Source organism: Nyctibius grandis, chromosome Z, assembly GCF_013368605.1.
Source record: "Nyctibius grandis isolate bNycGra1 chromosome Z, bNycGra1.pri, whole genome shotgun sequence".
NCBI lineage: Eukaryota > Metazoa > Chordata > Aves > Nyctibiiformes > Nyctibiidae > Nyctibius > Nyctibius grandis.
The window spans coordinates 95,411,139-95,435,158 of record NC_090695.1 but is presented as its reverse complement, the minus strand read 5'-3'; the positions used below and the strand labels follow the sequence as shown (position 1 = coordinate 95,435,158).

General features: G+C 36.5%; 1 protein-coding gene across 1 annotated transcript in view; it reads right to left on the bottom strand.

The window, feature by feature from the left end:
- Positions 1-24,020, bottom strand: part of SDK1 (sidekick cell adhesion molecule 1) — a 394,034-nt gene that overhangs the window by 272,775 nt on the left and 97,239 nt on the right. Inside the window, exons 2-4 of the mRNA XM_068422403.1 lie at positions 19,206-19,365; positions 14,594-14,700; positions 11,504-11,651 (exon numbers count right to left, since the gene is read on the bottom strand). Of these exons, the coding sequence (XP_068278504.1) occupies positions 11,504-11,651; positions 14,594-14,700; positions 19,206-19,365 (415 nt within the window). The remainder of the gene's footprint in view (positions 1-11,503; positions 11,652-14,593; positions 14,701-19,205; positions 19,366-24,020) is intronic.

Genomic DNA, 24,020 nt, shown 5'->3' with positions numbered 1-24,020 from the left:
TTTGCTTAAATAATTAAAAACATCAGGAATGACATTCAGATTCTTTATTCATCCAATATTACCTCTATAGGTTTCATATAAGAAAGCGAGGTATATTTTACACACTACTTTTTCCACTTCATGCTTGGCATTTTTTTCCATTCTGGAATTGTTTCCTGAATAAAACTGGCTTCCCAAAGAGACAAAAGGATGACAACTGAAATTGTACCTTTATGAATCTTGATTAGTGAACCTTCAGCACCATGAAGTTTTTTATTTAGCAAAATTAACACTGACAGCTATGGATTAGAAGCTATCAGGCATTAAAATATTAAACCACTACTTCTCTTTATTTCACTGAAACAAGAAGATTTTGCTAACTCCTTGTTTTTATTAAACTATCAGTGACATATTAACTTATTTCTTGTACTGAAATTTTTAAATCGTCAACATACATATTTACAAAATCTCTTCAAGGTGTTTTCACTACTTCTGCTAAAAGTTTTCTTAAAAATAAATTCATTACGAATCATCCTCAATTTCATTCCAGCATGTTTATTAGCACATATGATCTATTTTGCCCCAAAATACTTCCTTGTAAGCCAAATTCCAGCTGTGATGACAAAACAGCATTAGAAGATGGGAGATGATAGCGTCGTTTGTTTGGTACAAGGTCTTGTAATAGAGCAGCTTTTCAAGATTCAAGATTTGTCTTAAATGGCTGCCTTGCTTCTGAAGCAAAATAATGACAAGCTACAAAAGCAATGGTTTTCATTCTAAAACAGTTGGAAGAAAAGAAAAGCTGGCTAGATATGCATATTAATACTACATTCAATTAGTTGCCCAATTGTTCTCTTTGATGCTCAAATACTCCATACAAATCTACAGCAAAACAGCATATTTAAATCCATGCTACTACTACTTACTAATTTGGTAAACAGGTTTTATAAATGGTGGTTTTTATATGACTACCATTTTTCTTGCATTTGCCTCCTTTTCTTCCTCTCAGACAGCTGTCTGTGCTCATGTATGGTCAGTGCAGACTCGATCCAGGTTTCTGCTTCTCTTTCAGAATCAAAGGTAATGCTTTCATTACGCAGGGAGCAGGATGGCCACATCTGGCCACACTCACCGACAAGAGGACAGCACATGGGGCCAGCAGCAGAGGAAGGGGACAGGAAGCAGCAGCAATGGCTGGACAGGAATTGAGCAGCAAGTATGGGACCCCTGAGTTAAGAGGTCCTGCAGAGAAGGTGACAGAGAGGGCAGAGAAACTTTGGCAGAAGATTTGGGCAAAGAAGAGGAAAATGTTTGGGGGACATAAGGCAACAGCTTTGATGGGAGATATTAATGGAAAGGCAACAAGGTGTCTAAGTGGAGAGGTGAGGAGAAGGGGATATGTCGGAACTGGGAACAGCCAGAGAACCTGGCTGTGGAGGACAGGAAGAGTTGGGAGGCAGGAATTACAAACAATTACAGACAAAGAAGTTTCATGGAGCTCTGAAATAGCAAGAATTAGGAGAATTTGAGCTCTGGAGCAGGAAGATGAGCTGCAGACTTGGGGAAATGGTTGTTCTGGGGCAAAAGGCATGGGGGAAATAAGACTTTGTAGAGCAGAAACTCTGGGATAAGATTACCAAGGGGCAATACTGTAGCTGACACCCTTAAAAGTGGGAGCCTCCACCTATCTTTTGCCCCCTCAAGGTAGGACATTTTTCCATTCTCTTTTATCACAGTCCTAGTTAAAAGAATAGTAAGGACACTTGATGGAAGCATCCAATATTGACTGCATACATTGGAGATTATTGACATTTTCTCTCTCCTTGATCACAACATTTCTGCTAAGTTGTGAAAAATACGAATAAAAATATAAAGAAACTAAAATGAAATTTACATAGAATTTTAAAAGTGTATTATGAGGTTGTTGCTGCAATATCTGTTGGGTAAACAGAAAATGCAGCTGTCTAACAACAGCTACTGAAATTTATAATACCCCAATAAACTCTGCTTCTTGTTGCTGCTAAGGCCGGTTTCAGTTCCCATGGAAACGGATGATGGATTGCCAAAAATGAGATTTTATGTTTTAAAATAATCAGTGATTTGAACTAGTGATTATTATGAAAGTATTGCACTCTTCTTCCAGTGAAGAGGTATTATGCTGGGAAGTAGGAGAAGAACACATGGCAGCTGGCAGACAGCAACAGAGTTGTTAAAATTCTTGCAAATGGTATTCGTTGCTGAATGACAACAGCAAATGCAGTTTCTTGAAAAATCATTGAGCAAAATCTAGCAAAACTCTATTTTAAAAAGTGAATAGCCTTTGAGGTTTTGGAGAAAAATACATAAAATGTTGTTGTACAGATCTTAGCTTCAATGCTTTCAAGTGCTTTTCCTAAATAAGCTCTCCTTCACACCTCTATTTTGAGAATTCAAGTAGCCAGGAACATACAAGCTAGAAATTGCTAGATATTTCTTCTCCTGCTTTTTGAGCTAGGAATTTATTTGGCAATTACACTTTAGGTTCCCAGCCTACAAATAAACCGCTACAAACAAAGATAAAATGTTGGCAACATTCAGTTATCCAGTGACTGGAGGGTAGGTCCACAGGGGACATATGTCTGGGAAGGATCAGTAGCAATCTGGGGGGTTTTGGTGGGAGTTTGGATTGAGATGGTCAGTAAGATACTGGGGGAAGAAGAGTGAGGCAGCTCGTGGAACAGGCGTGTGGGTTTCTCTGATCTTTTGGGGACACTGGCTTTTGTTGCTATGGGGCTTCAGAATAAGATGGTGACAGGAGCAGGGGCCACACTCTCAGGACACTGGCACTCCCTCTGTCATGTGAGTGGAAGATGAATATCACCACTCCCAGACCACAGTCTTCCCAACTCCTCCTCACCCACCCTCTCCTTCTAGGATTTGCAACCATTTCCCTGGGCCAAGCCATCTTCTAAGTTCCTCTCTCTGTCTTTTCTTTCCTCCATCAGGGTTGAATAACGCAATCCATTTCTCTTACAGTATCCACAGACTTCACACATGCACGTCTCTTGACCCAACTATGGTTATCTTCATTTCTGTGCTGACAGCATGTATCAGTTGGTGGAAGAGGAGGAGAGGCACAGACTTCCTCCAGCATTCCCCTTTCTTATCCTTTCCCCTTGCCACTGCTATGATGAAAAGCAGGCTGATCTATTCTAGTCTTTCTCCACTCTAGTGACAGGGGTTTAGAGGGAAAAGCAAAGAGAATAAGGCTGAGAAAGCAAGTGATGACTGTGGTCACCCCAATAAACAGATGGCTTGTTTGTCTATGTCTAGAATTGGTCCTGACATGTAAAACAACAGATTTGTGTAATATATAAAAATAGCCACAGGCATATATTAAGAAGGAAAAGGTAGTGCTAACATGCAGCAGACAAAGAGATTTCATATGAATATTGGCAGAGTTTGACTGTTTTTTCTCACTTCTAATTGCAAGATGCCTTTATAAAGTTTCACCAGAGCCAAAAATCACCCCTCTCATACAGATCAGACAGACCCATGAAACCTCAGACAGGGCGTTTACAATTTATTTAAATTCATTTGGAATCTGTTAGATGAAGGCCAAGCACAAAACAGCTAAAGATTCCACTCACAACTAAGGATCAGAGATAAGCCACAGGCAGGCTGCCAGCTTCTTCCTTTCTCAGCAGCATTAATTAATGTAAGGTCTGCTTCACATTTGCTTCCATGTATCAAATTCTTTAAATTCAAGTGGAATACTGTTAACAAAGTAGACTTGATGCAAATCAACCACAAAAGCCACAATACATCCCCAGAGTGCAAAGTTCTGTAGGGTTTCTTTCTTTCTGAATCACACAACAGTTTTCAATATGAAAGTAAATCTGCCAAAACAATAGGCTTTTAAAATTATTCTACATAAATCTGTATTATAAAATTACGAAATTATATGTCAACACCTTTGTACATCATATAAAAAAACACTAGAATCATGAGGAAAGACAGCATTTGTCCATTTCTGCGTAGAAAGTAAATTAATAATCCTTTGTAGTATAGTGCCAGAGGTAGACAGATACATTTTACTTCAGTCAGTTTTGATTAATAAAAGTTAATTGGCAAACATAAGACATTACCTTCTGCTATAAGGGCATTTTGCATCTATTTCCATAAAAATAGAGATTTGAGGGGTGATAGGAGATAAATTGTTCCCAGGGATTTGTGAACAACTGCCACTTTTTAAGCATAAAACAATACTTTTCTTTTGCATATTTTTTCTTAAGAATGACTGCAACACTTTTAAATAGTGTTATCTTGTCTGCATATCAAAATATTTCCATTTGTAGATGGAATAGTTCACAGATGGACAGAAAACTGTTTTCTGTCCCTAATACCATAATTAGTTCTGATTAGGAAATGCAGAAGATGCAAGAAGTGAGCCCCAAAGTACAATGACAATGAGTCTTCATATTCATCCACCTCTAACTTGGATATGATTTTTTAAAAATAATGTATAGTTCACTGTCAAAGAGTAATGCTATTAACATTTTTTTCGTAGTCCATATTTTCTCACTCAAAGTACATTTGTCCCCAGAAAGCAACAAACTCATAAATCATTTCTACTGCAAGCTGTGATAACTAAATCATACTTAGAGCAAAAAGGTTTCCTTCTAGTGACACTTCCATTCCCTTTGTTTTACAAATTCCAAATCTATGATTAATAAACATAGTGGCACACAAACTGATTTTGTTCTTTAAATGTGATCATCTTAGGAAAAACAATATCCAACAGTCAGATTTTCCCCTTAGACAGTGATCTTTAACATTTTATTAAAATTTACAGCTGTTGAAGATTGTGCTGAAAGATACTGTGAGCAGCTGAGGCCCATTAAAACACAATATTAGTTCCAAGCATCCACTCTTTTTCTAGCAAAAAATACGGATTTTACAGTGCTAGCATAATGGCAGCAACTTCCTTTTGCTTATGAAAAAATACATATTAAAAAACCCTCTGTGGTTTGTGGTCCAAATTTGTAATGAAGCATATTGGTCAAATCCCAAAATGTGCCTCACATCTCATCAGTCAGAGTGTCTCTCTTGGGAGGAATCCACTTCCAAATGAGCCTTGCTAAAAGGCATGTTCTTTGGCAGCAATTTTTTTTGTACTGTCCCTCTTCCACCTTATGATAAGCTGTCGTGCTCCTACACATCCTGCATTCAGCACATACCTGGTCCCCAAATGACTCAGTCTTCCTCTCCCTTCATCTAAACAATGCACAAGATTTCACCCTAAAAATTAAGAGGTCTAAATAAATTAATTTTTGAAACATATGTTTAAAACCTGTGGCAAACAAGTTATGAGCAGAGAGAAAAACAGTGAGGTTGAATCTAGACAAGTCAAACAGCTTCAGAAAATAATCCTGGGATTTGCTTACCCTGAGGTGTTAACGTTTTCCTCTACTGAACACAGTAGACAATAATACTCAAAGCAGTCCACTGACAGCATCCAGGACTACTCAAACTGAGTGCTTGAAAAGATAATGGAAGATTTCCCTACAGTCCTTCATATGCATATGGGCCTTGGGGATAACAGTAAAATTTTATGTAAGATGATTCCTAGGGCTGCCTGTTCCTTCAAAGTGAAATTACTCAATGCAGAAGTTTGGTTAAATAAATTAATAACAGGATACTAATGAACTTCAGTTTAAGGAAATAACTTAATTCTACAAAATATTCTTCTTTTTCAGGTACTGACTTTAAATTAATGTGGAGCCTGTAAAGATAAAAACAGCTTATAGGTTTTTTGTCACATCTTACTGCTGAGATGTGCCACTCCACTCCATAGTGTCAGCAGACTTAAGAGATCTGAGAACTTTTTTTTTTTAACTTATTGCCCAGATAATACACTGCAGAGTTGACAGTCTCTGAATTTATTGTTCACTAATGCCAATCATCACAATTTTAATTAAAGTATTATCCGGTGTATGTGAAAAGTAATTATGTGCAACTAACGTAAGTTGTATGACAGGCTAGTATTTGTAGAGAAATGCATTGCTGGCACTAGAGCTGCTCACATAAAAATGAAGTGGTGTTCGTTTTAAAGTGAAAAATATATACATGGCACATCAAGTGAGCTGCTATCATCAAGGCAAAACCTAATCTAATGCTAATATTAGCCCAAAATCTGATGTATTATTGCTAGATATTTTAATTTTTCTCATCTTTTAAAGTCTATTTAGCTACAGCTACTTTTTTTGAGACTGTCATTAATATATTTACAATTTTACCTTAACAAATGGCTAGTAAATCTGCACTACCTTTGCTTATTTGCAAGGTATTAGGAGTGTTCAAAACTACAGCAAGTCATATGTGAGAGTTGCTTGTACCTAAAATATTTTCATTCCACAGCCTGTCAGCCCATTTAGTCTCTACAAGAGTTAGCAATGACCACATGCACTCAAATGCATAATGAACTGTTCTTACTGCAAAAAATAGATATTAAACTCATGTATACCTAAATGCAATGCAATTCATCTTCCCTGTCGAGTGGGATGAAGTGCATTTGTAAAGTGTTTTGGTTCATTAACAGTTAACTAAGTGACAAAATGTCTGCCCAGCTGAAAGGGACACCCCAGAAGTGCCTTTATATGCCAAAAATGAACTTTCCTGTTGTGTGTCAGAGATAATTCCACTAACAAAAGACATGACTTAATATTCATCTAACTGCAGCTTACTAGGGGAAAAAAATAGTTTCACTGTAAGAAAGTTAATGAAGGCAGTAATAATGTCTTCATAGTATTTTCTTATTAAAGAAGAAACCAACAATAAATGAATTGATGGTTAGAGTGAACGTTTTCAGTTGGAAAAGTCCTTCACTTAGAAAAAGGTAAAAAAATCCTCTAAGAGTACTAAGAATTTAATTCCTCAATACCACAACTGAAAGGCAATTGTAGACCTTGACGGTGCTGCTGTCCTTTGTGCCCCTCCAAGGTGCCGTACATTGTGTAAAGAAAGTTAAATGCATTCTGCTTTTAAGTCTGATGAAGTACACTCAGGTAAGGCAAGCTGCAGACTTGACATCTCAGAGCAGCAATTTCTTTTGATGCAGTTACCTTTAGAGAAGCTATTGTTTTCTATAAGATGTGAGAGGAAACAAGCGAAATCATCCCATCAGTCAAGACCCTGGATAATAGTGCAGTTGTAATTACGCATTAGTCTACTGGTGTATTTGGAAAACATTAATCTGTCTAGGTTTAACGTGAAGTCTTTTCTAAAACTTCTTGGGAAATTTTCATATAAGGTAATAATAAAAAACATCTCAAACCCTAATTCCTCTCCTTGCTTTTTTTCTCTTGCTGTTGATCTTTTGGTCTTCCCTCTGATTTCTCCACTTCATACATTTCTAGCATGTACACAGCTTCCTTCTGATGATCTAGAAACATCCCTTTAAAATATCAAGCTGAGGCTTTGGTGACAGATAATGCACAAAAGCCAAAAATGAATATACATGCACACTGTACTAAGCAAGGGGGGAGAAAATTTTAGGACTTAAATTTTTAAATACACACCATCATGTCACACTAGCTCTGCTGCAGATTTGTTAGTTCCCTTAAGTCATGAACTATAACAACAACCCCATGAGTATATGCAGGCCATTTCCTCCACATTCATATATTATACAGGGATTTGTTGACTTTACATGCCCACTCATTTAGGAGGAACTTGTCACACTCTTCTTGTTTTTATCCGGGGGCTTACACAAAATATTATGGCACCAACACCACTACAATGGGAATTAATACATAGCTATTTGCTGCAAAATTCCACCATGAGTTACAGTACCAGTTAAATTAAACAGAATATGCGGTTCGAAAAAAATTGCCTATGCGTCAAAGAAAACTCTTGCACAAAATATCACGGCCATGCACACCCACAGAGTAGGATTACCATTCTGGCTAAAAAAAGGTGAAACTTAAGCTATACACTGAATCTTTTTCTTTTTTTTTCTCCCAACCTAAACAATTGGAATTTTCAGCCTAATGATCAGTAAGAGAAACAGGAAATTACAGATTTCTTACACCTGTTCATCAGAATTCAGGAATATCCGCTCTGGTCAGACCCCACCTGGAGTGTTGCGCCCGGTTCTGGAGCATAACAAAGACATGGAGCTGTTGGAGCAGGTCCAGAGGCGGCCACAAAAATGATCGGAGGACTGGAGCACCTCTCCTATGAGGACAGGCTGAGAAAGTTGGGGTTGTTCAGCCTGGAGAAGAGCAGGCTCCAGGGAAACCTTATTGTGACCTTTCAATACTTAAAGGGATCTTATAAGAAAGATGGGGACAGAGTTTTTAGTAGGGCCTGTTGCTATAGGACATGGGGTGTTGGTTTTAAACTAAAAGAGGTGAGATTCAGACTAGATATAAGGAAGAAATTTTTTAAGATGAGGGTGGTGAGACACTGGAACATGTTGCCCAGAGAGGTGGTGGATGCCCCATCCCTGGAAACATTCCAGCTCAGGTTGGACAGGGCTCTGAGCAACCTGATCTAGTTGAAGACGTCCCTGCTCATTGCAAGGGGGTTGGACTAGATGACTTTTAAAGGTCCCTTCCAACCCAAACTAGTCTATGATTCCATGATCTGTTAGAACTGGCAATTGTGTTAAGTGTATAAATAACTAATAGAAAATACAAAGAATGAGTAAGAGTCTTATTTGACATCTTGTAAAGTATCTTAAAATAATAGATATAGTGACACCAGAATTTTTTGACAATTCAGCAATTCTGTTACCTTGGCTCCCTAGAAATACACTACTATTGGAAGACTGAATAGCTGGCAGAACCCCTCCCCATAAATGTCCTCAATACCAGTAACAGTGAAAGAGAAAAACATCAGCATTTACTACCTTAAGCCTGCCAGGTAGACTCTACTGCAGAGCCAACTAAATGACATTCCTTGAAACATCTTAAGAATTTTTTTTTTCTCAGAACTACTCCTTAGTTTTGATCTTTCATATTTCTCACATAAGGACAACTCAGCACACTCTCTGTTTCCACATCAGTGAAATTAATTCATTCTAGTGGTGACAGCAGCCCTGTGTAAATAAGAATCAGGATCATTATTATGGCATAAAAATGGTGCAGTGTTAAGTACATTAAGGCTTTTGCATGAGTAAGAGTTAACTTGATCAGCTATTTAAATAAATTGTTTTCTTAAAAGTTGCTACAGATAAAATAAAACTTCATCTGTATTCAACGGACACTGATGAGAAATTATTGAGTACCATAACTACCACTACTGTCCTCATTTGTAGCACTGCCTATTTCCTCAGTCTGCATACACTGCAGCGATGTCACCCTTAGAAATCATTATTATAGCTGACAGCCTAGCTAATTGATTTGGCCAAATCATTGTAAGCTTGTTTAAGAGGATTAAAAAAGCCTTATACTCATTTAGCAATATAAGGTACTTTTAATCAGTTTAAAGAGCATCTATACAAGGTGGTTGTATCAGTTTAACTGATCAGTTTAGCAGGTGATCCAGTTAGATTGATGCATCAGTGAAATTGATACACCTCCTTGTGTACAGAAAACATGATGTTAAATGCACAACTTGCTCCACAGGTAAGAAACAGAGTTCCCATAAGATATTTTTACATTTCTCACAGTTTTATATGCATTCTCTCCATGTCTAAGGATTCCTTTATTTTTAGGGCTGCCATATTTACTTCCAGAATTTCACAGCAATATGTGAGTGGATGCTATATGGTTTTCCCAATATTTTGAGATAGCAGCAGACCTACTGCACATAGAAGGCACCGATGATTGGTATGTGTAGCACAAATCTGTCACTTCCTGAACTTATCAGGCTTACTAGATGATATATATCAAACTTCCAAGGAGGTTCACACTTTCAGCATGTGTACTTCTACTGCAAAAGTATTCAGAAATTCCTACACAGGCCAGACAAATGTCCTCAAATTCCTTTCAGACAAAATTTCTGACCAGGGAAATAAAATATATGTGGAAACCTTTAGTTATATTTGACCCCTACTACAGAACGGAGTTTTACAGTTCTCCCATTTGTAAGCATTACCACAACGCCAAGAATTACAAGTGATTTTACCCTAACAATCTCAACAGGGTAGGAGTAAAGCATAGCATATGAAAATTAGGATTTTATATTAATGAATACACGATACACATATCTCTACTCACAATTTTCCCAAACTGTAAGAGAACTCACACAAATCTCATTTTCAGACACTGCATGCTTGCCTGGGTCACTCTGTTCTGTTCCAAGAAACTGTCTGATACCTGGATAACAAGGCTTTTTCATCGTCTGCAAATTTTTGATTTGTGTATTCTCAGCATTGACAAAAGAAAATTTGTAATGTGGTAGGAGTGGAGGAAGTAGATTCTTAATGGTTAATAACTCAGGATTTGTCACTTAGCTCTCTTCAAGAGATTGCCCAGAAACCCATTGTTTCATCTTCCAGCTTGTTTCCCATCAAATTACTATTAAATTATTCATAAATTATTACACAGTTGCTTCACATCCCTGCAATACTAATTTTAATGGTTTCAAAGAGCCTGTAATACTAACTTTCAGGTTTAAAAAATGCACATAAGCAGTAGTAAAAAAATACAGTACAGAATAATAAAATAGAAAACCAAGAAGAGTTTTTCCCTTCTAATATAAACTCTAAAGATTCATCACCCCTTTTGGAACTTAGCAATATCCCATTACCATCAGTTGCCAGCACATCTATCCCTTTGAACAGATGAAAATATCATACACAGATAAAAATAGCCACCAACATTCTTGGCTTTTCAACAGTTTCCTAATAAATTAGGCAAGTAAAAAAAGATTTTATCTACATTTTTTTAATGTTACAGCTAACCCCTTCAGTCGCTAAATAAAACTGTGCTGGTAAAAACACCGGATGGCTTCGTAACTGTTTCAGGAAAGGATAAATGAGCACACCTTGAGATAATAACTAATCTAAGTGCAAGTACTGTGCCACCAGTGGGTGAGCTGCTAATTAGTCAAAAAGAAATAAAACTCTCATTGTAGGTTAAAAAGACAAGGAAAAATAATCAATATTTAGAATGTTATCGTGAGGAAAATACTATTAAGCATAACTATGTAAAAAAAGAAAATCAGACTCATATTAAAATAGAAAAATCTGAGTATTCATTAAGTTAGTCCATTCAAGTAAATGTAATTGAGAGATGAGCATTTACTTTTCCAAAATGTATCATGAAAATGAATAGCGTGAAGGAAGTGCAGACATTCTGCATATCTAGTCCCTTATGCTGTACCAGGACCATTAAAACCACATGAATTATTTTGTCAAACTGCTTAGGAAGTCCAGAGATGGTCTTAAAATAGTCATTTATTTCAAACTTAGTATGAACAAGGCTACTTTATTCTCTTTAAACTTTAATTACTGTACTTAAAATGTAAGTTGTGTTATCAAATATCATTAATCATATTTTAGGGTGGGGACATTTTGAGCTTTAAATTGACTTACATTCTGCTGCTTGGTATGATCTTGTGCCCGTCTCTAAACCATGTCACTTGTGGTCTTGGATAGCTGACTATGTGTAGGAAGTTTAGAACTGTAGCTTGTCCTTGAGTCACTGTTTTTCTCTGGTTTGTGTCCATGAAATTTCCCATGTCTGCAAAGAAAAAATTACACTAAGAGTTGTGGAAGTTCTTGTCTCTCTCCCCGTTTCTTTTCAGTGGACCGAGAAATAACTGTGCTTTACAATAGTCATTGGCATTGCTGTAATTAGTCAATATGACACTAGAGATCATGAGACAGTTTTGATTAATACAGATTTGGATGAACATAAGGCATAAGGCATATCCAGGTGCTGCTAGTGCACCCAAGAAGTGCATCAGTCAGCAGTACTGCATTCCCTCAGTGTTCTTTCACAATAACTGAGTGGTTTCAACTGAAAGTGACATTTTAATGGTGGTTTGTTTCAGTTTTTTTAAATAAATCCTTGCACAATATAAAAGAACTCATGTGCAATACAAAGGAATGCAAATAGCGTATATAATTTTATCAATTTTTTGGTCACCATTTTTTTTTATCCTTTTATCCATAGCTACACAAATAGACAAGCAGCTGTATCGCTTGTAGTCAAACCAACGTATAGTCAGATCTATGCAAGTAAGTCATAATACCTGAACGGATATCAAAATAACAAGGCTATAGCCATGTTGGTAGCTATTAGCTCTTCTGTCACTATGCTACAATTTAAATAGTGCATCTAGATCTCTGACATTTACAAAGGCATCAGTAGTACTAAAGAGTAACTTTTAACAAATATTGTAATGGAAGAAAGAAAACTACAGTTGCAGAACCTCTGGCTCTGAAAGTTTTATTTCATAGACAAGTTCACATATCTATGGAGTCCTTGTAAAAATTCAGTGAACTTTTTCTTCTTCTTTTTCTTTTGCCTTCTGTGTCACGTTGCTATCCATTAAAATAAACTGGGCTGTAGGCTCCTACTTGTTCATCCTCCAAAGAACTTCTGTGCATTTTAATTTGCTTTAAACCAAGAAAGTGACACACACAGAGACCTATTCCAGTTTCTGCCACTGAATTCCCTGACTACTATCAGGTCTCTGGATGGCAGGAGATGAGAAGAGATAGAACAAGAGCAGAAATTAAAAACACATGGTGTTTTAAAGAAGCTTTAATCATCTTTGTGATTTTCAAGTTATTTATTCAGACATAATCAGCATTGTACTTCCTCTGTTGCTCCATATTTCTTACCACTGTAATCAGATCATCTACTTGAAAAGAAGTTTCAAACTGCGTAGGTGGATCTAATTAACTTCACCACCATAATATGATTATTTTAGTCTTCACAATCCAAGAGTTTTTAAGCCCATTCTGTAATTAAGATTTACTCAGCAGTTTTCTCACAAATACCTGCTCCCATTTGGTTAAGTAATACATTAGCACGTGTTGAGAACATTTTTAAAATTATTTAACAAGTTCCCTGCCACTTCAGAGATCTAGGACATGGAAAATACCTCAGATCTCTCTCAGTGCACACTATAATTGTGCCTTTCAATTTTTCACTAGAGATCTTGAGTTTAAGTGTATTGGGAAGCATCCTCTATCCAGTGGCAAAACCATCTCATTTCCAGTGAACCCTTCTGAGTTAAACTTCTAACATACAGCTCCCCATAACTCTTGATGACTGGATAAGATTATTTTAGTAACCCCTTGGAATGTTGCTTTCTGATATGTTTCCAAGAATAACCAAAAAGTAAAACATGGTAAAATATCAGGTACTTCACTATATCCACACAGCTTAAATAATTAATTTAGATCCAAAACGTTAAAACACAGAAAACAATCACAGGGTATCAATAGCTACCCTGGGAAGAGGAGAAAGAGGATATGTAAAACTTGCAGAACACTTTAATCCGCAGGAGTAAAATGCAAGTCTGATTGACAAGTTTCACTATAGAAGACATATATGGCACTATAGGTTCAAGACCAAAGGTCTCTCAAGTCATATAAGATCTGCTTTATTTTGTCTCAATGTCTTTATTAGTGAAAAATAAATAAATAGACTGATTAATTCAGACAGAGAAGTCTTAAGAGATAGCTTTTTAGCCTTGTTCAGCAACGAAGAAGCACAAATTAAATAGGGAAAAAAATTAAAACCAAAGAAAAGTAAACAATTACAGTTTGTTCTCTCTCACGAACAACCAAACACACACACAAAAAAGCCTGGAGAAAAAAAACACTTCACTCCAAATCTTTCCCTCATTCAGAGAATAAAGCTGTCTTTTCAGGAGACAAAATTCTTTAGCAGCAGCAGCATCAAGGCAGAGCATTCCCGTGCCTCCTTCTCACTATCGTTCCCACAAGTACTGCCTCAAGAATTGCTTCCTCCACTATGCCAGTACAACCGCCTGTACAGCTGCATAGGGAATCAGACGGGGGGGCAAAGAACTATTTTGACAAACCCTACAAAATAATTGTTGCTTTTTTTTTTAAATTTTGGAGAAGTTTCCCAGTCCACAGCTGTACAAACAAGTTTTCCTGCTGAGCTTAAAGTGTGCTACATTGCAATACATGAGCGGGAATGATCAGTGGGATGGAGGAGAAAATGGGTACGTTTCTCTGGTACTGCTACCAAAGCCTTTGTCCCCTGAAACCACACCTGTAAATGCAGCTCCAGAGGTTTCTTTCAGGTATCGTCTGCTGTCCTCTGGGCTTTTTGTTTTGGTTTGGGTTGGGTTTTTGACTGTTTATTTTGTGCTATATGGCCTTTCTTAATCCCCGTGTGTTCAGGGAAAGGTATAATAGTTTTCTCATGCTACAGCTATCTCCAAATTATTTTGGTTTGATGGCTTTGAACGGCTCCAAGCTTGTTCTAAAGACTTTATGTTGCACTGCTTTGAATTGTTTCCCAGAAGATAACTAGACTAAGTGTGAAACTTCTTGTGATGCAATAATTTTAAAATTTATTTAATAAGATATCTAATAACTTTTCAGACTAGTAAATGTTATTGGTATGTTGGGTTTTTACCCACAAAAAGAATCAGTTAGCCAATGAATGCCAGAATAACTTCCATTCAAACATACATGCCACTTGAACTTCAGTTCTTCTTTGCAGCAATGCCCCCATCCTGTTTCGTACGACACACTGATAAAAGCCAGCATCAGACCTCTGCAAAGTTGGGATGATGTACCTATAAGACAAAATGCAGAATTATAGTGCACTTCTTCCTAAAGGCAGATCAATGCTACTTTATGTGGCATTTCTTATTTCTTCTCTAATATTTTACACATTGACTTAAATGCTTATTGTATTTTTTCTTACAAACACCATTCTCGTATAATTTCTAGTCTTTAGCTACAATATTATCTGTACTATATAGAAGAAAAAAAATACTTGAAACACAAAGTGTCTTTTAGTCTTCAGATCTACATTTGATAAATACTAATTAGTTCTCCACAAATTCTCTTGAAATACAGACTTAAATGTTTTCCTCAGTTTTATCTACCCTCATTCACAAGGCAAAGACGCCTGGTATTTTGTTCAAAGGTGGCACGAGACAACCACAAGCCAAGTGTAGGCATTAGGAAGACTTGCAAGAAATATCAAAGCTCTCCAATGAAAAAAAGCTGTTTACTACACAGTGCAACCACTGTAACTCAGAAGAATACTGGACTGCACTGTACGTTGTATTTGTTCTGTCCTTCACTATACTTACAAAGTCACTCAGTCCACTAATGCTCACCTTCCTCATTCAACTATATCTGATTACTCAACATGAAAATGAGCTGATAGGCACAGTTTTAATGTGAATAAAACACATGAATAATATAGATAATCCTGCATTAAACAAACATTAATCAAAGCGCTTATTCCCTCGGTCACCTTCTGGAGATATTATGGTAGGATTAATGAAAGTCCTTATGAAAAGATAAGGAAAAATAAAACTGCTGAATTTTAATCTTCAAAATTTAATTCCACTAAAAGAAAGCATCTCTTCTCATACTCACACATACTATACACACCCACACACAGAGCTTAATATCTGAACAGGATCAAACAGCATAAAAACAAAGGAGGTAGAAGAAATCTAGTTTAAGTGACAAATTAAGAATATAATCACTGCATTATAATTACAATCAAATACACTATAGCAAATAGGTCAGACAACCAAATACAGTGAATTAAAACAGCACCCAACACCATGGACAAATTTTAGCAATCTGCTGGGATTCCCATGAGACCCTGGCTTCCTAAGTGTACAAGTTGTAGGCAATTGTGTTGTCTGTCTGCCTGTGTGCCTAAACTGACTCCTCCCGACCTGCTTTGGAGCAACCGGCAAATTTTCTCCAGGGATTATGACCATTTGTACTGGGAAGATAAGGAAGACTCAAAACAGTGCTCTGTTTGGGAGATACGGTAAACCCAACAATCAGCACACAAATAACTTGCTGGCCATGTTGCCTCTTGCCAGATGAGTGTGCCATAGGAAACGGAGTGAGAAAACAGGTGAAAATACAAGGCATGGGGTAGAAATCAATAGGACATACGGCTTCCCTAGTTCCTTACAGAATAATTTCCTTCTCTGCCAGGCAGATGATTGTTGCAAAACACTATTACTAAAAAAAAAAACCTTAAAGATTCTGACAAATAAATATTGACAATTCATTTTTACAGTTCATTTTACCAAATAGTTTATAGCTTAACAAGCTTTTCTTCCTCCCATAAAGATTTAGAATTGTACTTGGCTAACAATTATTCCTCTGCTTGTCTATTAAATAGAGCCAAAATTAAAGGCTTCTTTCTTTGGTATTCATCTGTACTAAGACAGTAATGCAGACTTAGTTTTTCTGCTACTAGGACAATTACATCAAAAGTGTCCTACTTTGGTTTTCTTTTCTTTTTCAGTAGGAAACATTCTCAATATGTTGCCTGAAGAAAAGAAAAATCTTTTTAAAATTTACAGTGAAAATCCCATCTACCTCGGAAATTCCAAGACAGCCCAAACCTACTGAGCAGAACTTAATTCAAAAGAAAACAAAGGGAAAAAAAAAAAAAAGAAAAAAGTCACTGCCTGAACTTTAAAGACTCTTAACTTATAGACACAACCAAAATTGCTACTGCAGTCAGCAATATTGGTTTGTTTTCATTACGTGTATCTCACACCACAAAGAATTTTTAACATTGTTTTATAAATTCTTAATACAAACTACTGTATGCACAGTCACTATAAAAGCCAGGCTGTGCACATAATCAGCATCGTTATACAAAGAAAAGCTGTTCATTCAGGGTCACCAATGTCAAAATGCAAAGACTCCAATTAGTTCTTTACTCACTTGGTGCGTTATAATAAGCTTTGAACATTTTCAACCTGTTACAATATAGACATTACTTTAACTGAGACACACTAAGTAATATCAATTACCAAAAATCTTTGATTGATGATTCAAATTGCAGCAGAAGTCACTTACACAGGCAAGATTCATGCATTTACACAGAGTATTTACCCAAGAGAACTGCAGAGCAAACTATTATGCGGGGTCAAAGTTTATATTTGGCAACCGGAATTTTTATGGCTAAGCATATCTTATCCTTGCTTTCATTCATCCTAATGCACCTATGCTATATAATCCTTTTTGGAAGCTTAAATTTTTGCATTTCTATAGAATGAAAATCCTGTTTGGCTTATCTCTGACTGTGGTATAGCAGTAGTAGTAGGGCTGCAATTTCTCAATTAGTATTTTCTATCAATGTCATTTTATTATTATAAGGCAGTAGTTTCCTATCTTCTTAATCACCTCTGCAGCAGATGTTTTAATGAGAAATAGAAACAAGAACAATATAAAAAATGCAAAATTAATAAATGAAGCTGGTGTCATGACCTGATGTTCACTAGACTAAATTGAGTCCAATGATAACAAGATACTGTGTACAGATATGTATACATACAGCTTGGGAAAGGTGTTCCAATACACTGATTCTAACTTATTATGCAATATACAGTAAAATTGTAATTTTGTATTAGGATGTGCACTTATTTAAGAAATACCATGGCATTCTTATCTTAGTTCCAAAACGTCAGACGTTCTTACTCAGGTTTCTCCTAATATCATGAAATGTAACTCTCCCAGTGACTAGCACATCTACAAAGCTTGAATTCTAACCTTTGCCCTTTGTTGATTCCATGTTCATGTGTTTTGTCCTCCCACACCAGTTCTTTGTTTTACTTTCTCAGCACCTTATGTGGTTAAGAGCTGTTGTCAGCTCCTGCTACCAAGAAACGACAACAGACTCCACTGTTGTTGATCAAAACAAGTGGCATTTACACAAAGTGACGCTCAAACCTTCTGTGATTAATTGTGCCATTAGAGATTTTTTTTATTTTCTAGAAAGTATTCACAAATCTCTTCCATATGTGTGTATGGCTCATTTTGAGGTATCAGCGTATCTCAAGACTTGAAAACAGCAACCATTAATAGATGCAATTACTCAGGACTAAGTGGTCTCATCTAAATCAGAAGTCTTTAATTTCTAGGAAAGCTGACATAGAACTATGGTTGGAAACAGAGTTGCTAAATACTTTATGTGCTAAATGACCCAAAAAAAGTTTTAAAATGTTATTTAAGGGACTTTTTTCCCTACTGCTCCGTACACATAAATAATATCAAGAATAGAACTAATGTTAGGTTGCAATTTTGAAAATCTTTGAGAAAAGTAATTATGAACTACCTTGTGTAACAATATAGAACTTTATATCCTTATCTGCCTTTTTATACTAATTTATAAGGTAATTTCAGTCTATAGTGACAGAGCACAACTTTTCCCTACCTTAAGCAATGTAATTACAAATGTACAGTATGTAGCTTGGTTTGCTAAAGATAGAGGTGTTACACAAGGGCTCTGTCTGTCACGTACCCATCCCTTATAATTTCTGAATTCACTATGTAATTTAAACAAAATTTGAAAGCAACAAATAAGTTGCATAAATATTAAGTTTCTATAAGGTTATAGAAATCGCCAATTGCATAGGCGAGACCCAGTTAATGCTCCCTTTAAAGAAAAGCAGACAAAACTTGGCCATTTTACACTTTGATATTTGGCCAGCCATCTGCTGCCCATCAGCAAAAATGCAGCTCTGATTACCCACAGAATGGTTTCACTCTTGCTTGATGGGATGTCCTGCAGAATGGGGAGGGAGGCAGTGAGGTCCTGGGAGCAAAGCTCATAATCATGGAAGAACATTTTGTTAAATTATAAGATTAATTTTCACATTCTCAGAAGTGAAACCGAACGTTTCATATACAATTTCAGGTAGGCCACATTCTCCTAGATCTTATTGAAAAGAACAGTCCCATTGAGCTTAGCTTTGTTCAACAATGAGTAGCACATGATATGGAACATTTAGCTAAGGAATATGCCTGCTATTTATTACGAATACATGTAAGGTTACATCTCCAGCAAAAAGCATTTTTAGTACTTAAAAATTCTATGTTAGGAGCCTTGTTTTGAAGTGTGAAATATCATTTTTAGCAAAGTAGCTTCTCTCATAGAGATCTTATTTGTTTACAAAAAAACAGTCGTCTTTCATGATGAAAAACAATTTATCAATATCTACAAAATGGGTTTGAGGTATTGGGGGGTGTTTGGGGTTTTTTTGCAATTACATTTAGAGAAGGGTATTATATAGCTTTTACTTACTTATATTCACTGGAGTAGGTGGTTATTTCACTGTCATTGCGCAACCACTTAAATTCCAAGGGCCAGCTGCCTTCCGCAAGGCATGTAAGTACGAGTCGATTTCCTTCCAAGTGTATCTGGGGCAAGCCTGGTTCAGTCTTGAAGTATGGTGCAACATCACCTGAAATACAGAGAGAAAATGGTTTTGTAAGCTATTTAAGCAAGTATAGTATAAGCCACCGATATTTAGCTCATTTCTTCTCAAAATGGCCATCGTAAAACAAGGGACAACATGATTCAGTGGTTAAGGGTTACACTGTTATATTCATAACTAAGCTTTATCTATAGCGGCTAAATTCACAAGATCTTGATAACCTTCATCCTTGGTACTTGTTTAGAAGAGAAGTGCCCACTCAGACAAGCTTTTGTCCATGTTTATTGTTTATACATACAAGAATTTCAGCATTGTCTACTGTGGCAGGCAGTGAACAGCCCCATTGGCTTTTATTTTTTCCCTCTCCTCTGTGAGGATTAAATCCGCTCAAAGCTTTTTTTTATTTCTTGAATAGAAACCAGAAGAGTAATCTTGGATAGAAATGATTATCACAGCAGGAGAAGTCTCAGGGTAAATGAAAAATTTTGATAGAAAAAAAGACTTTCGAAAAAAACTTCTCACAAAACCGCAAGATTAATGTGTTTTTCAACGTTATTGCCAACCAAAATGTGTTAAATTACATTACCTGAAACCACTAACAGATTTTGAATTAGGGTACTTCAATAATGTTCAAGGGCCACAGGTACTCTCAAACTCTTGTCCTCCCATGGATCACAAATGCTCAGAATACTCCAAGCAGCAAAAGTCTTGACTGGTAAATTGCCAAAGCTCCACTCAATGCAGAATTTATTACAAGTCCACACCTGCTGGAGACCCAGCTCTTGTCACCTCAGGAAGATGAAGGTTTTCACACTTTACACATCAAATTTCTACTTGTAACTATGTAGGAACCACAGACTTAATCTTAGAAGCTTACAAATACCTTCTATAATCAAAATTAACATGTTTACGCATATATATAAAATATACAAGTTACAATCAAAGTCAGAGATTTAGTACAAAATATGGAATAATATTTAATAGGCAGACATTACTGCTTTTTAGGAGTGCAGAGTGTGTGCATGTTTTTTATATATAAAATACAAAAAAAAAAGAGATACATAGATGTTGTTCCAGTGCAACTAACAATTCAGTTAAATTGTTAATCTTTCTTTTAAAACTTGCTTTAGATAAAGCTCAGGTATTTTTATACTTGTTATTTAAAAGTTGAAGCTATCTTTTACAGTTTATGGGGAAGTGAGCTCATGTACTATTCAAGGCTGTCTGAAACATTTGAATCCACAGGTCACATACTACAATCTTTAACAGCTGATAGCCACAAGACGGCAACCACGCACATTAGGAAAGGAGAAGCTCAAGGCAAGGGGTGTCGGTGGCCTTCAAGGTGCCCCAGTGTTCCACTGAAGGTGGGGACGGCAGTGGGTGTGCAGCTCGGCCTGGCCACGGCAGCCTCTCTGAGCCCTTATCTTTCACTTTGCCTCTTACCAGGGAATTTTTATTACTTCGCAGACCACAGGCAACACAGACTCATTCTCTGCCTAGTCACAGAGTCCCAGGGTAGCAGCTGCGCTTCAGCTGAGCGTGGTCAAGGAGTCGCAGGTTGACTGCTGCCAAACTATCTGCTACAATTGGCTATAAAGTTGAACGTAGCTGCATACACGTTTGATGAGTTGTATTGACAAATTGTCTCCCTAGCTTTTAGAATTTAACTTCAGAAAGATACAGTTATTTCTGCAGAAAAAAAAAAGCACATCATCTTCAAGCAATACTTATAAACTATTCCACAAAATCTGGCCTAACATACTGAATTAAAAATGTATTTTCATGTAAGACCCTTTTCTGTTTTGTAGCTTTTTAAACAATTTGTTTTTCAAACAGATTGATTAATGGCTCGTGCAGATCAGTAATATTTTCTTTAAATTGGATATACAGGAAGCTACGACAATTTAACATATGAGAAAATGGGAACAGTTCCAAACTAGCAGACAGTCCCAGCAAACCAAAGATGTTTTTTGCACTTGTCCACTCTATTACATGACGGAGATCATATTCTGCAAAGCATCTTTTTTTTTGTTTTAATGACTGCAATATTGTGAAGAAGTCTTATCTCAATTCCTATTTTCTCCTAACTAGTAAAATCAATGAGTATTTTAAAACTTTGTAAAGAAAAATTTACGTCAGAGTTAGATGGTGTTAGTGTGAAATACAGTTATTTTACCCAGAGCAAAAAGCAATTTTTTACAAAGATATTTCTAAACAAGTGAGGAAATGTTAAATCCTTTCACAGGCTTCACATTTATTTTGAGGAGTCTCCCAAAGGAGTTATGAGAGACATACTACCCTTGCAAGGTTAAAGTGTCAGGCTTCCTCTGGAGACGAAAAGGCAGTGGCAGGGAGTTGTGCTGGTATTTAGGGGAAGGGGTTGTAACAGAGTCCAATTGGTGAATTGAAATGATTAGTGACGAGTCCCCTGAAAACAATGACATCTACCTGCTAGTATATAGAGGCTCGTGAAATGAGCCTGTTAAACTATTCCTTCCCGAAGAAAGTTGAGTCTGTCAGAGAGATTACAATGAAACTGATATCTGCACTATAAACCTCTACCTCAGTAATTTGTTGATCCTGTTTTTCAGTAATTTCAAGACTCAAGCAGCATCACCTCCTTCATTATTTCACTCTAAATTATCCACTTATTCCTCCTAATTTACATCTTTCCAAGAAAAAATGATTTATTTGAAAGACAAAGACTGCTGCCCATGAGTCTGTCATTCAGCCCTACATTTCCTACTCAAATATTCCAAACCCAGCGATGCTGCAACCCACTCAGAGCTATCTTCCATTTAAAGTATCACAATCAAGCTGGTATTACATAAAAATGATTCTCAAAACTCAATCCAATTCTCGTAGAAACTAAAATTTAATAGACCTACGGGAATATTTTTATAAAGAATGTAGCATGCTTTATAAATTACCCCAGCTCTCTGGAAGATTTACTTAAACCCTTGAAGTAATTTTATCTTCTAATCTTTTATTCCTGACTTTCTCATCAATCACATACCATCAGTTTATCAAATTCAATTATGTAATCAGAGCTCACTAAATATTCACTGAAAGCAGAAATGAAAATAAAATACTGAGCAAAGATTCCATGAAGAGAGGTAGCAGTAAAGCTTTGATGACTGACATTTCTGTGGTACAGGGCTGCTCACACCTCAGACACATGATCAAAATGATGCTGCACCCTAAGCTTCACATCTCTAAGCTGTAATGGAAAGTAGAATTTTAACATGGACCTACAAGGACAAGTTTGGTTGTTATAGAGCATCCAACAGGAAAACTGGCAGGAAAAATGAAAGCCATCTCAGAAAGAAAATTTGGTAAAGGAGTAACTGGCAAAGGGATGGAAGATACAAGGGGGTCACTTAATAGGTATGAGATACTTATACTTTATTAATTAAATAGAGCTCACCATAAGGCTAACCTTGGCCAATCAAGGGTTTAGAAGCCATGAGAGCATATCAGTTTTTATCCTCTTGAAGGATGGAGCAAAAAGCTAATAAAAAGCCTGAGTCCTAGAAACAGGAATAATATAATACTGGAATTAATGTTCTTAGCTAAAATAGTTTTCTGCCTACAAAAAAAAAAGTAAGCATTCATGCTATACACTGTTCCTTTCTTCTAAATGCTAAATGTGTTAATACTTTCAACCCCTCTGGCTCTTCAGCTACGCTGATTTAAAAATAAAAATAATAATAATTTTAAAATTATCTGAGTTGCAAGGAGGAGTTGAAAGGATAAGGTGCCAATCTGTTGGCACATATACATGGCTTCTACAAATTTTCATTAAGTCTGCTTACCAAACTCGCTAACATCCTGACTAGTATCCTTAAAAGGATGATGCAAATTTATTTTTATGTAAATCTTTAGAAGAAATAGTATTGAATCTGCCAAAATTATCTGGAAATTTGTTCCAAAACATGTCTGCCTTGCTTTTGTGCATCATTAAACTGCAAGAGTTCCATTATACTGCCAGGTTAGACTATTTTCTTTCCTTGGTACATGCAAAACTTAGATGGATTTTATCTCAAAATATAGTTTCAGGACCTAATTCAACAACACCTATACACTTTTGTTTGGATTAATGCTGACATTTAAATACAAAAATGGTGCTGTATGTAACTGTTATCTACTTGGGCTTCTCCCCAGCCCTAGCAGACGAGATGCATCACAGAAAAGCTGAGAACTCGCTCATACCCTACTCTCCCTGAAAATCATGTTCAGGCATGAACTTACAAATACAATCTGTAAGAGCAGAAGGCAGGCTGACTGTACAGCTTTGTACCGAATGGAATGGAAACAAAAATTCCAAGAGTTACTACTCATTAGTTAACCAAGGGAACCTGATCTCACAAGGATAGCATGAGTGAACATGACTTCAGAAACTGAGGAGAGTACCATCTCAGGGACCTCAAACATACCCTCTAATAAACATATTAAGAAAGTCTGGGCAATGATTCTTAGCCCTCTAGCAGCTTACATTTGCAAAACATATAAAGCAAAGTCAGATTAAATAGATCTTTCAGTTACTAAAGGGTGCTACAAGATCTTGAAAGCAGCCTTGCAGTCCTATCCCTCGGGAATTCATATATTTTAATTAAAGATGTAATTTGATATTGAACACCTCTATCCTACTGAGAGAAGGAAAGTTACCATACTCCAGA